A 13,457-nucleotide genomic window follows, 5' to 3' on the forward strand; every position below is an offset into this window, starting at 1 on the left:
GCTATGCAATCATCAATTTTGACATTGCAGAGTAACAGCTGATGCCACGGAAAGATGTTTATGATATACGAGCGATTCTTAAAAGCAAGTTATAGAGGAGTACCTAGCATGTAATCTCGTTTCTGTTAAAAATCTATTTTGTGGAAGCCAGCCTTTCCGAGAGGACCCCAGTGATCCCCACCTCCCGGTGTCTACACGCCTGTGCCGTCTGCCCCACACAGTACCAGCGCCGGGCTCCGTGACCAACGGTGCACGGAAAGAAGCGATGGTTTGTCATTTTCACGTGAGGCTATAGAAGACTGTTGACTTCTGCTTTGCCCACTGTGTTTCTGTATTTTTATTTTATTTTGTTTTTCCTCTGGATCATTGGCTCCAGTGAAAGCAAGTGCCCATGTTGTGGGCCGCCCTATGGAGAGACCCACATGGCAAGGAACTGAGGGCTCTGGCCAGCATCTAGTGAGGAGCTAAGGCCTGCAAAACACCCGTGAGTGAGACTGGATGCGTAGTCACTAGCAACGCACCCCCCCTCCCCCCGCCCTCCAGACGGCTACCTTGTTGGAGAACCCGACCCAGAACCACCCAGCTAGTTGTGTCTGGATTCCTGACCCTCTCGACATGTGACGCAGGAGATGTGCACGGTTGTTGAAAGCCGCTACGTTTTAGGGCAATTTGTTAAGCAGCAATAGATACCGAACACGTGTGTGCATGGCGAAATGACCAGAAGGATATAATCCCAAATGCTATTTGTGGTTTTTCTCTAGGTGGTGGCATTGTGGGTAATTTTTATTTTCTCTTCTGGTGTGTTGTTGGCAGTGTTTTTCCTTTTTCATGAAACAGAAAACCACATGACCACGAGGGATCAGAGAACCTAGAGCATAAAATGATAAAGATCAGGGGAGCCAATTTTAGCTCTAATAACCTTTAAAGATTCAAGTAAACTGAGTTAAATGTACACACAGAAACAAAAACAAAAAACCCTCCCAAGAGGTGCCTGCCTGGCACACTGGAGTAAGCTTCACCTACCAGAAACCATGCGATACGCTGTGGGCAGCAGGATTCAGTAACTTCAAGGAAAGGAGACTTGCACAGATATCTTAAAAGGAAAAATCAAACAGGAATGAAGTCACCTGCTAGCCAATCACTGGAGTCTTGCTTACCCAGCTTCTGGTCAAATCGCCACGCCGCGACATAGGCATTGTGCCTCAGGCTGCTCTGGGTGGCCAGGGGCACGGTGACATAAATGGGGCCGTCCACCAGCACTGGCGTTCCATCACTGCTGAGCAAATGGACACTGACGGCCGTGACCGGGGTCAGGTCATACCTGGTGCCGTTTCCTGGAAGCAAGAGGGAGTATCCATCACGTGCACAGAAGGGCCCTATGTGGGGCTGCCGCAAACGTTTGCTAGAAAATAGAAACAGCTACCATTCACTGAGTACCTCCTGTGTGCCAGGGACTATACGGAGCACTTCACGTGTATAAAATCCTCACCACTTTATATGTACAGATACCTCATCACGGCTCCATAAGGTAAGTAAAATCCACATTTGACACACAAAGAAACCGGCCCAGAGAGGGTAGAAATGGGAAGTGGCCCCAAGGGCATGGTGGGATCTGGGATCGAAGCTCTCAGGTTTGCTGCCTCTAACTACTGAGCTTTGCTTTCAGAAAGGGCCTCGAAAGGAAGAGACTCCTCTGTGGTGTCAGAGGAGGGTAAGTGTAGAAATCCCTGAAATCAACCCCTGCACAAAGTGAGACCCACACACGTTAATGACTCGGCAGATCGCCATAATGAAACCAAATGTTTTACATTAGAGGCTGCTTTGAAAAAGAAGGGGGGGGGCGGTTTTTTCAAGGAGTGCCTCAAAATATTAACTTACTTGTACTAAAAGTACCCTACTGAAAGCTCGGCCTTGAAAGATTTAGGAGTTAATTTTAGGTGCCATTGTTATTTTGATCTGTTTAAAAGGAATTTAACATGCCAATTATTGTACGTCAGGGGACTTTTCTCCAAGCCAAGCCTTTAACGACTGCCTACTTTATAGATAAATTAGGGACTGCTGAGGACAGCGATATTATATTTATATACTTAAGCGATCCATTGTAGAGCAATTTTTCTGCAGTGAAATATAATATCACACAAAATGTTTATGTCGTAATTTTAAATCTTGAGCACAATGACAAACGCACAGTGATAAAAAAAATTTAAGCTCCATTAGAATATAATCTATAGGATTTCTTATTAAGCTGCTTACATAGGTTATCTACCCATCAACTACCTGAGCTAATGCAAACCACCACTTAGGACTAGATGTAAACGTTTAGAGCAACTGTAGTGAATTTTAGAGTTTTCAACACAAGTGATGGCCAAACCCTTTGTAGAGCAAATTATATATAGGTCACAACAGCACTACCTTCTACGATTTATGGCCGTCTGTTTGTCATTGAAGGGACGGGCACGGTAATAGGAATTTTGTCAAAAGGTCCATGTTGGAATCACAGGCTCAAGTTCTGAAATCTTTTAGTCTGGCCTTTTCTCTTTAGGGCACAGAAAGCCAAAACCCAGAATTTACCATATTTCTGGTCAAAATATCTGCTGGGATGAGACCTAAAGCAGTACCAAGTGTCCAAAGGGGACGTGGAGGCAAAGCCGGGTCTACAGTGTAGCTCCCCAGGTTCTGTTAGACCCTCTGGATGGGACAGAACTGCAAGCAAAGAGAAATTAAGTAACTTACTAGACTCTGTATAAACAACTTATCGATAATGTTTTCAAACCCGGAAGTGCTGCTTTCAGCAAACCCGAGGCAGGAGAGGGAAGCAGCAGGGAGGGCAGGAACGCCTTCCAGACTCACCATCCAGCCTTTCCTCCCACTTAACTCTGCCTCCTGATCCCCATTCATCACCTTTCAATCCTCCCTTCCTATTTTCTTGCACATTCCCGGCCCACGGAGCCGGGGTTCCGGTCCCAGAGGCACCACTAGCTGTATCTGTGGCCTCAGGCAGGCTACTTTGCTCCTCTGGGATTTGTTTTCCTTATCTGCATTATCTGGACTAGATGCTTTACCTAGGACTTGAGGGAAAGAAACAGGCTCAGCTCTAAATATTCAGAAGTAATCACAGCATCGCACAAAAGGGCTTATTAATTTAAAGTTACATACGTTAGGTTCTGGAGATTTAATGTTCTTTGAAAAGTTCTCTGCAGGCAGCTGTACCTGCTTTCTCAGTGCTCCGCTCAATGCTCACTCCTATCCCACGCCTTCCAAAATACCCTCCCTTGTATCATCCCACTTTCTTTATTCTGGAACGATCCATACTTTGAAGGATTCCATTGTTTCTGTTCCAGCCCTTGTTATAAGACTGCAACTCTACAGGAAACACTGAGTTCTGTATACAGTGAGGACTTTCCTTCTTGTTGCCTCTTGATGTTACCAGGCTCCTGTCACGTCTGAATAAAGACAGGTGTCAGGCAAAGGCAGCAGGGGGAGGGGGCAGCACCACTGGACCAAGCTTAGGAAGCCCCGGACTCATCCCTTCTAATATGAGGGGTTTCGCTCAAATAGCATCTCGGGTTCTGCCTGGCTTTGCATCCTGCTACCAACTTCGCTGGGTGTTAGTCATTCTACTGACACCTCCCTGTCTTCCTAGAGTTACTAGCGGAAGTTGTTTCTTGAGAACCGCTTGGGAATGTCAGAACTGTTGTGTGCAAGAAATCTCTTAGCAACCAGAGTGGGGACTGTGATTCTCTGAAGGTGCAGTGTCTGTGGCCTGTGCAAGGAGGCTGCCCCGTGTGACGCCAGGACACTATGGAGCAGGTGGACGTGGCTGGACAATGGGGAAGTGGCCCAAATCTCCCCGTGGCCGGGTTTCTCTATTGACGACTCCGGAAACCCCCTCTGAACTGGACGGCGTCCTCTGAACGAGGACACTCCGGGGAGACCAGCCTGCAGAACGTTCTCCAATCCCGTCTGTGGGCTCCACGCACTTTTGCTGGACTCTCGTGACCACCTGCCACCTTACCCTGGCGTGCGTGGGCCAGGCCCTCACGCAAAGCTGTAATCTCTTAGATGCATCTTATCAAACAGGAGGGAAGCAGGCAAGCAACCGTGGGGAAGAAGAGAGGCTGTGCACGACGTGAAACTGGACACAGGCACCTGGCTGATGAGATGTCGGGGTGCTAAGCGGACCCCACGTGCCCACGCCCTCCTGGGCTGTGAGCCAGCACACCGCCTTTCCCGGCAGGGCTCAGGCAAGGTCTGATTCTTCCCACGTCAAGTATCAGTTATTTCAGTGGGAAAGAGGCTGCACGTAACCTTCTAAAGACCTTCTTTCTTCCCCCCCTTGAAATAACAGTCATTTTAAAATAAAACAAACTCCTCTAAAATCAATAGTCCTATGTCTCTGTGTTCTTCTCTGTGTTCTTGCCCATCATCTCGGATTTCATAATTTATTCAAGAGCTCTTGGAAACGGGGCACAGAAAAATTAGTGAGCTCTGAGCAATGAGGTCGCCCCTCCAAGTTAGGGTTTTATGCTTGTGCATCATTTATTGGGGAGACTGGGTACAGGGTTCTTGATGGTCTCAAATCGTACGTTTTCCTGTTCCCTGAAATACTACTTTCTCCTAGGCCTGTAAGTCAACATTCTCTCCCAGTAATGCTTACTCAGAGTGGCTACCACACATTTTTATCTGATGGCCAATTATAGACGCATTAATTGCACCTTCATACAAAAATTAAAGTATGAAGAAACATTTGTGAAGGCAGGGTCCACAGACGGACAGGTGCCACAAAAGTGAGTAACAAATCACCAGGTCATCTTGATTGGTCCCCAGAAATCTGTCAGCATTCTACAGAACGGATCAGATGCTGCAGGTGTAAAAAGCTTTTTCAGAAGGACCCAAGATCCGCTTATGCAAAGCCCTGGACAGTTCAGTGAAATTCAATAAGAGCGTTTCTGGGAAATGCAGTCACCTCCTCACCTAGCAGGATTTAACCCAGAACAGCCTCTGGTTTTCACGTCAGAAGTGTGGGGAAAACAAGAGGGGATACAAGAAATGATTCAGGACTTCAGAGTCTGCTGCTTTCCATTCACTAGGACCAGGGGCCATGTTAGTGCCCAGTGCACTGTTGGCTGAGAACCAGTCTTTTACTGACAAGGAATTATTACATATTTTCCAGCTGGTGGTTTTTGGTGTCTCTGATTTTTTTTAGCTCTGTGTGTCATGCGGGCATAGGGTGACACTGACGGAGCTCACGCAGAGGTCTGTCAGGAGAGGATTCAAGTCAACTTCAAAGCCTGGCCACTGTTTGTCAAGTCCAGGCAGAGGGAACAGCACGGAGGATGGGCAGAGGTGAGAACACGCTGGATGTGTACAGACGGAGGCGAGCAGAGGCTCCCATTCCGAAATGTTCCCGATCCTAGAAATGGCAGCCCCCTCGTCCCCACTCTCGGCACCAGACCAGTGCCACCTCCCCTCCCCACTGTGACACGTGGGTGGGCGGGGTGCATCCTGCCAGGGGCCAGTGGGGACGAGGGGCAGAGAGCCCCTCACTCGGACCTTACCCTTGGAAAAACACAAACACAACCATTTCAGTGGAAAGCACGTCTCTGAAGTCTACCAGAGGGGAGCTCAGAAGGTACAGGAGGCAGAATGACTGAAGGAGACAAAGTCATTAAAATGCACCGCAGTGGTGTAGACCGGGTTCCTTAAGTAACACAGTTTCAGCACACTTGAACTTTCCGGCTTCAGTTCTTTCATTTGGTACGAATCCTCCCCGCCCCACGGAAAAATCCAAACACGGAAGCCCCAGCTGAGCAGGGGAGAGACTCAGATTACCTGTTCCATTCCCGTCTAGTCCTCGCAAGTAGGGAAAGCTGTCCACCTCGGACGGGGAGCTGGCGGCAGTGAGGAAAGCCGTCAGGTCACTGTAGCTGGTGTTCTCAGGCAACCGCAGAGCTCTCCTCTGGAAGTGAACGCGAGGCTGTGGCCGGGCACCTGCAGAAATGGACTTCTGAGTTACCTCCCGAAGGGGCAGTAAATCTAAGGAAACCAGGAAGTGCTTCTCCACGTTTTGGCACGCCTCCTCCCCCCACCCCCCACCCCCACCGCGGCTCCTCCCCTCCCCCATTCACGGCAGGGCGCAAAGATGTGACAACATGCTATTATGGGGACAGGAATAATAGCCCATTGTCACATTTGTTTTGACACAGGATGTTATTTGGGTTTTTAACAAAAAGCTTTCCTAAGTCCCATTTGTGAGCGAGCTTTTCACTGCCCAGCGTGTGCCTATGGATGGGGGTAACGTTTTGGGAAAGGAAGTCCACATGAGGGAAAGGAGTAGACGACAATTCATCTCTTTACATAAACAAAGCAAGAGATACCCTTTGATCCCGTTATGCACGCCTCCTTCATCTGGCAAAATCTGGCTTAACTCCACACACCACACAGCAGCAGAGCAAAGGGAATTAAGTGTGCAGCCCGGACAAGAATTACTAACAAGAGCCCGACAGTACTGAACCCCCTTCCTTCGGTGGAAGCTGCCACGTGGCATCCGGTCTGTGCCTGCGGGGTGCACAGCTTATGTCGAGAATTTTGGGATGAGACACCCTTGAGTGGAGTGGAGGTGCTGTGCCTCCGTCACACCCAGCTCCTGGGTGCAGAAGGACAGGGCGGCCCCACCCAGAAGGCTACCCTGTGACAGCATCTGCAGTTCGACTGTGCTCCACACGCTGTTTTGATCGCAAAGCCTGAACCCGTGTTCACCTAATGGCTCTGGTGACAGTCGCAAGATGTCAAGGCGCTAAGTCATCCTTAAGGTGCAAAAACATCCTTAAGACAAAAAGTAACCGAAGTGGGAGTGATAGCACCTTACCAATGAAAGTGCACACTCGTGCGGATTGAAAGAGTGATTCCTCGAAAGCAGTGATCCGCCCTGGCGCTCGGGTCACTGCATAGCCTGCCCAGGGCTTGAGGTTTCCCCCATGGTCGGCGGGGGCTCCCCCCCCCAACAGTCCACGGCTGTCAGGCACCACAGCCCTGCCCTGGGTGGGCAGTCTTTATGCCGACTCCAGGGTTCCTTTTAACCCTGGATCAGAAACTTTCCAGTGGGGAGTAAGCTTATCCGAAAGGGTTCTAGCATAAGGGAGTTTTGGAGCTCAAAGGATCAACTAGTCCACATCTCTCTTCTTCTACAAGTGAGGCCACAGAAGCCCAACGGACGTGAAGGCTCGGGGAGGCTGGCTGGAGCGCGCACAACCAAGGTGGCCGAGAGCCAGATGCTCTCCATACCTCCTGAACATCACTGGTTACAGGTCTCGGATGACTGGTGTGCACTCCATGAAACACAAGCCCCGCTCTAGGGCCCGCGGGAGCCAGAGGCCCAAAGTCATGACTCCTCTGTCTTCGGTCACCTCCGCTGAAGGCAACTGGACCCACATGCAGTGCTGTTTCAACCACCATTGCCTCTCTGTACCCCTACAACCTGTGGCGAGGCACCAGCATCCAAGTATCTGTCTCTGTTCACTCCCAGCTCTGCTCAGTCTGGTCTCTTCCTTTGATTTCACAGAAGACTGATGTCTTCCGCCTGTCACCTCCTTGGTCTGCACAGAGTTCCGACACCTCGCGTCCCCCAGGAGCACCCCACGCCCAGCAAGGAGCACTCTGCTTCCCTGATCTCCTCCCCCACCCCCCCGCACCCCGCTGCACTCAGAGATGGAAAGTCAAAGGCAACGCTTCTGTTTTCATCTCTTCACCCCCAACTACAGAACATCATTCGCTGCTCCTATCGTGTGGTTTTCAATGGGAGTGAACTTTCTGAGACCTTTACTTCCCTTTCTCCACTGCCCTTCATCTAAACAATGCTGCCGGCTGCCTGCCTGGGTTTCACGCAGTGGGGGAAACAAAGAACTTGCAAATACGCAGAGAAGGGTGTCTCAAGTGTGACGGGGCAAAGAGAGACCTGTCTTCACGAGGGCTGAGGAAGAGCAAGGTGAGATCCACATGCAGCTTTCCAGGCCTCAGGAATAGCTGCTGTAAGATGGGAAGGCTGAGATTTTTGCAAAGGCTCCTCCGGCTGGAAGGAAGAGAAATCTCCTCAAGCTAGACCAAGGGAAAAGGGCGGCTGCTAAAAGGTGAAGGGGGAATCAGACTGATGCCCTCATGGGGACTGGCTGGAACTTGGGAGGCTCCAGACCCCACTGCACCCCAGCTCTCAGGGGCCACTGGCTGTCTCTCCTGCCCGCCCCTCCTGTCTCCTTTCCTCTCTCCCTCACCCCTCCCTCTAACAGGCACGCAGCCTTCTCATGGTCTCTGGCATATCTTGCCTTTCAGTGGGAGATGCGTCTCAGTCCCCTCCCCACCTCTCCTCCCCACCCTCCCCTTCCTTTTTTGTGCCAGAGAACTTGGTCACTGGCCAGACATCTGGGGTCTATCTGCTGTGGCTGCCAGGTGGGGGGCACAGACGGGTGATGCCTGGGGAAGGTTTACTAGAAGGGGGTGTGGCCTGTCCAGCCGATTGGACACACGCTGTGACCAGCATGACACGGACACCTGTCTGCTGAGGGACCGAACACACTTCCCGACACAGAGCAAAGGCCAGACCTCTGCCTGCTGACATGACCAAAGAAATACGGGAGGAGGGAGTTATGTTAAGGGTCGAAGTTACTCTAAGCCTCGTGTGTAAATGAAATACAAGTGTCTGCGTGGGGTTGGGGGAGCGGTCATGACCTCAGGCCCATCTTCCTGTATCAGCGCTGCTAGATTTCTGTAATTCCAGGACGCGGTGTGATGGGCTGGGGACGGGGGAGGGACAGAAGGGGACGGGACTGGCTAGGTCTTCTCCGGATGCCTCTCCCACATTCTCTGCAATAGTGGTTTTTCAAACTTTCTCTGTTCTTCTCAAACTCTGTGTGATATTCCTTGGACGCTCCCAGCTACCCAAGAACAAAGGAAAGGGGCTTAAGTGCTTGCCACTGTAATATGGGAAACTAAGGCAAATAGAAAATTAAATTCCCTTACTGCCTACAGCCCATTGACAAGTCCTTGAGACCGGCAGAGTGACCTCCCTCTAGGAGCTCAGCTGCCTCGAGGATGACACTTTGCTGGGGGCAAAAGAGAACCTTAGTTTAACATCATCCCAACCTCCAGGATGCTATAAATCAACTTCCTTTATCTCAACTGCCCCAAGCTGCATGCTGGCAATCATGCCCCAAGCTTATGGGCCCCTGATAAACATCTGTAGGGTCTCAAGACTGAGGTTTTATAAATGGTAATAAATGATATTTCCCTAGCAACAGCTGGCCCCTCAAGGTCCTGGAAACCTTGCTTCCAAAATTCCTCAGAGACTTACTCTATCCCTGACCCCCTCCCAACCTGAGGGTATATAATCAGTTACCTGTCACAACCCCAGTGCAGCTCTTCCTGCCCACGGGCCCTGTTCTGTGCTTTAATAAAATCACCTTTTTCGCACCAAAGACGTCTTCAAGAATTCTTTCTTGGTGGCCGGCTCCGGACCACCCCACTGTCACCCTAAAACTTCATCATGTGTTACCGAAACTGCTGGGGCCAACCTTCCTGTCTTCCCTCTTCTCTTGTCCCTTCTGTCCCCCGTCTCCTCCACAGTCAGCCCAAGCCTCTAGCCTACCTTCTGCGTGTCATACAGCAAGACTTGCACAGCCAACTAATCTTGCCTCCGTCCATCATCTTTCTCTACAGGCTTTTCCTCCACAACCAACAAATACACCCGTCTCTTCCTCATCTAGAAAAATAACACCGAAACATGACCTTAATGCCGTTACCACCAAAAGCGAAGGCCTCCTCTCCCTCCACCCAACGCCCAGCGATGTGGCTTTTACTTACAACACACATTGCGCTCGTTAATGTCAATGGACAACTGTATAATCTGCGAACCCGTGACCACTTCTCAGCCTTCCTCCTCGCTGACCTCTTCACAATGGTCAACACTGTTCGTCGCCCCCGCCCAGGAACCCCTCCTGCTTGGCATTCATGCTCCTGGGCTCTGGTCTCTCCAGAGTCAGCTGGCTTTTTCCTCTGCAAGTGCGTTTTGTTTTTTTTTTTTTTTTTTTATCTCCTCCCACCTCCGGATGAAACAGTTCCTAAGGGGCTGCCTTCAGCTGCCTCCGTAGTAGTTTCTGGGCTCTCTCCTCACTGACTCCCCTCCACGGTGGCCTTCCTGTCCGCCCCATGTCTGCAATTCCTCTGCCTTCCAGACACCTCCACCTGGATGCCCCACAGGCGCATCAACACCATCACTTACTTCCTCTTCCATCTAACACCCCCTACCCCATTCTGCCCAAGACCCAGCTTTGCTTCCAGGACACCATCATTTTTCCTATTATTCTGCGCATTCATTCCCTGCCAGGACTGGCCAGTCTCCTTCCCAACAACATTTCCAGCATTGTCATCTCCTCCTTCTCTGCCCCCACCCTGCATTACCTTGCCTTACCCCTTGCCTTAACTGTGCTCCAGCCTGACCACCTTTTCCCCACTTCGTTTACGGATACGTGGACTTTTCTAAAGGCACTCCGGTCACATCCCTTCTCAGCCCAGAGACCTTCAACGGATCTCCACCACTTGGTAAATTAATGATGGCAGCGACAATTACAGACCAATGCAGACCCCAATTACTATGCTTCTCGTCCTGTGACAGGTAGAGTTCAGTGCTTTAGAACGTACATAGTTCTTCTATACACATTCTTTCACTTACTGTTTACAACAGTCCTGTGAAGGAAGAACCCTCTCTGCTTTCCGAGTGAGGCTAAGTGACTTGTCCATAGGCATCCCGTTAGTAAGAGACAGAAAGGAATTCTTGCAGCCCTGGCTTCTGTTCCCCTCCTGGTTCACCACGCCTACCTCGGAAGAGATGCTGGACTTCCTGACAATTGGCTCTCACCTTCTGGCCACGTGGCACTGCCTGGCTCTGTGCTTCCACACGTGCTCATGTCTCTTCTCCACAGTCTCTACCTGCATGTCCCACGCGTCATCCAAGATGTGCCCTACAGGCCACCTCTTCAGTGGAGACGTTCTTGATCACACCCCAACCTCTAGACGCTACGTGTATCTTTCTGCAGCACTGATCTCACTGTGCCCTAGATTAGGTTTTTTTTTTAATGTTTTATTTTTATTTTTGAAGGAGAGAGGGAGAGAGACAGAGCGTGAGCAGGGGAGGGGCAGAGAGAGAGGGAGCCACCTTCGGATTCGGAGGGAGAATCCGAAGCAGGCTCTAGGCTCTGCCATCAGCACAGAGCCCGACGCGGGGCTCGCACCCACACACTGTGAGATCATGACGTGGGCCGAAGTCGGATGCTTAACCGACTGAGCCACCCAGGCGCCCCTAATTAGGTTTAACCGTGAATGTGTACATCTCCCTAAGCAGAGCCACCATGACAGCAGAACATAGAGCAGTGGAGTCACTCAATCTACATTTCAGTCTTTCTTCTACCACCTTCTAGTTGAGTGACCTTGGGTTTCAGGTTGTTTAACTTTCAAATGGGTATGAATGACGCCCATCTCATAATATGGTTGCTGTGATGCTTAGATCACAACACACACATATATGATGCCCAGTGGTGCCTCCGGGTGCGTAACAGGTGCAGGATGAACATTCATTTCCCACCTCCCCTCCCCTGCAGACCTGTCCTGTTCGGAGGAGGATGCAGATGCGGGTAGAAGCTGAAGGAGGAAGGTGGGTTATTAAGGGCTTCTCTAAAGTCTGGGGTTTTGGGAGCTGAGGGGGAGCGGGAGGAGAACTACAGAGTGAGGGAGGCCTGAAGAGGAGATAAGAGGTGGGACCCTGTGCTTGAGGAGGGGCTCCTGCGGGGGGAGGGACCACAGCAGGCACATCAGGAGGGTCAGCGTCCCCTGGTGGCCTCTCTTTTCGGTGCAAGGTCATTGCTAGGAGGAGGGGTAGGCAGGTAGGCGGGGCATGGAAGAGGTGGGCGGGGCATGGAAGAGGTGGGCGGGGCTTCCAGCAGATCCCTAGGAGCCAGGAGGGAGCCGGTGCTGAGAGTGTGGCCACGAGCAGTGGCGCATCTTCATGACACCTTCTTATAGACGTCCTCACATACGGAGTCGACAAGATGCCCCACTTGTGAGACAGCATGAAGGTCTGCTGGACGCTGTGGGAGCCAGAGCCGCAGGCCAACTGCCGGTCTTGTCCCCAGATTCCAACACCACCATCATTACCGTCCACGCCTTATCATTAATCATCTTGAGATTTAAACGTTAGAAACATCACCGATCCCCTCCCCACAGGTTTCTGTGTGAATGTGCTCCTCGGAAAAGTACACGACACACTCAAAGGAAATAATTCTTAAAAAAATTTTTTTTTAATATTTATTTTTGAGAGAGACACGGCACAAGTGGGGGAGGGGCAGAGAGAGAGGGAGACACAGAATCTGAAGCAGGCTCCAGGCTCTGAGCTGTCAGCACAGAGCCCGACGCGGGGCTCGAACCCACGAACCGTGAGATCATGACCTGAGCGGAAGTCAGATGCTTAATGGACTGAGCCCCTTGAAGAAAATAATTCTTATAAAATAATCTGTAAGTGTTCTCTCTTGTCATTCACTTCCCATCTCATTGCAAAGTCTGAATGCAATTTGCAAGCATTTCTGTGACAAGGAGCACATTTTCAGACAGTCTATGGTGCAGAAAACTCTAGAGTTAACCAATTACTAAGTTGGCCCTTCCCCTTCACCACACTGTTATCGTGAGACTGCTCCAGGCTTTCTTTATAAAACAATGTCAACAATAAAACACAATCACTTGCCTTACTTTTTAAATGAAAGTCACTGCTAAGGACTGTTCCATTGAAAATGTGCATGTATTATGCGCTTCCTGTGTCTGAAGCTAGTCTGATGACAGAGTAGTGTTTGGGTGTGTATGGTCAGAATTTAAATAAAGACCATACCTACAGAGAAGAAAACAAGTGGGCGGTCTTTTTATTTTTCTAGGAAACCTCTCATTTCCCATGAGTTTATTCTACTTTACTTGGGTGCAAACAAAACAACAAAACAAAACAAAACGTCAACTGAAGCATGAAGCATCCAACTAATGAGAACAGCGGGGCTCCTTCCCTCCTCTCCTGTTTTCATCTCCACCTAGTGACCTTCATTCTTCCAAAGCTTTTACTTTAGTGTCACATAAAGCCAAACAATGGGCATCATCACCCAGGGCTATGCACGTAACATGTTTGAACTGTCATCATGCTACCCGCCTTTTCTCAGGAGCGTTTGCCACATTATAACATCCGAGTGATACACTGAAATCCAAAGGCTTCTAGTACTTACGTTTCTGATCAAGTAAGAATTGATTTTTTTTTTCTTCTCTGAATCCACCAAAGAATAAATAAATAAACGCACCTACACTAGACCAGTCTGAGAAAAATTGAATGTAGCTTTTGTAAATTCAGTTTTGTATTAATTTTATAGAACAGAACTGCAAAG

The 13,457-nt window shown here is 49.9% G+C and overlaps 1 protein-coding gene across 1 annotated transcript in view; it reads right to left on the minus strand.

Moving 5' to 3' along the window:
* The window catches only part of FAM171A1 (family with sequence similarity 171 member A1), a 134,860-nt gene that overhangs the window by 31,347 nt on the left and 90,056 nt on the right, over positions 1-13,457 (minus strand). The window contains exons 4-5 of the mRNA XM_060659252.3: positions 5,833-5,991; positions 1,158-1,334 (exon numbers count right to left, since the gene is read on the minus strand). Of these exons, the coding sequence (XP_060515235.2) occupies positions 1,158-1,334; positions 5,833-5,991 (336 nt within the window). The remainder of the gene's footprint in view (positions 1-1,157; positions 1,335-5,832; positions 5,992-13,457) is intronic.

This window comes from Panthera onca, chromosome B4 (assembly GCF_046562875.1).
Source record: "Panthera onca isolate mPanOnc1 chromosome B4, mPanOnc1 haplotype 2, whole genome shotgun sequence".
Classification (NCBI taxonomy): Eukaryota; Metazoa; Chordata; class Mammalia; order Carnivora; family Felidae; genus Panthera; species Panthera onca.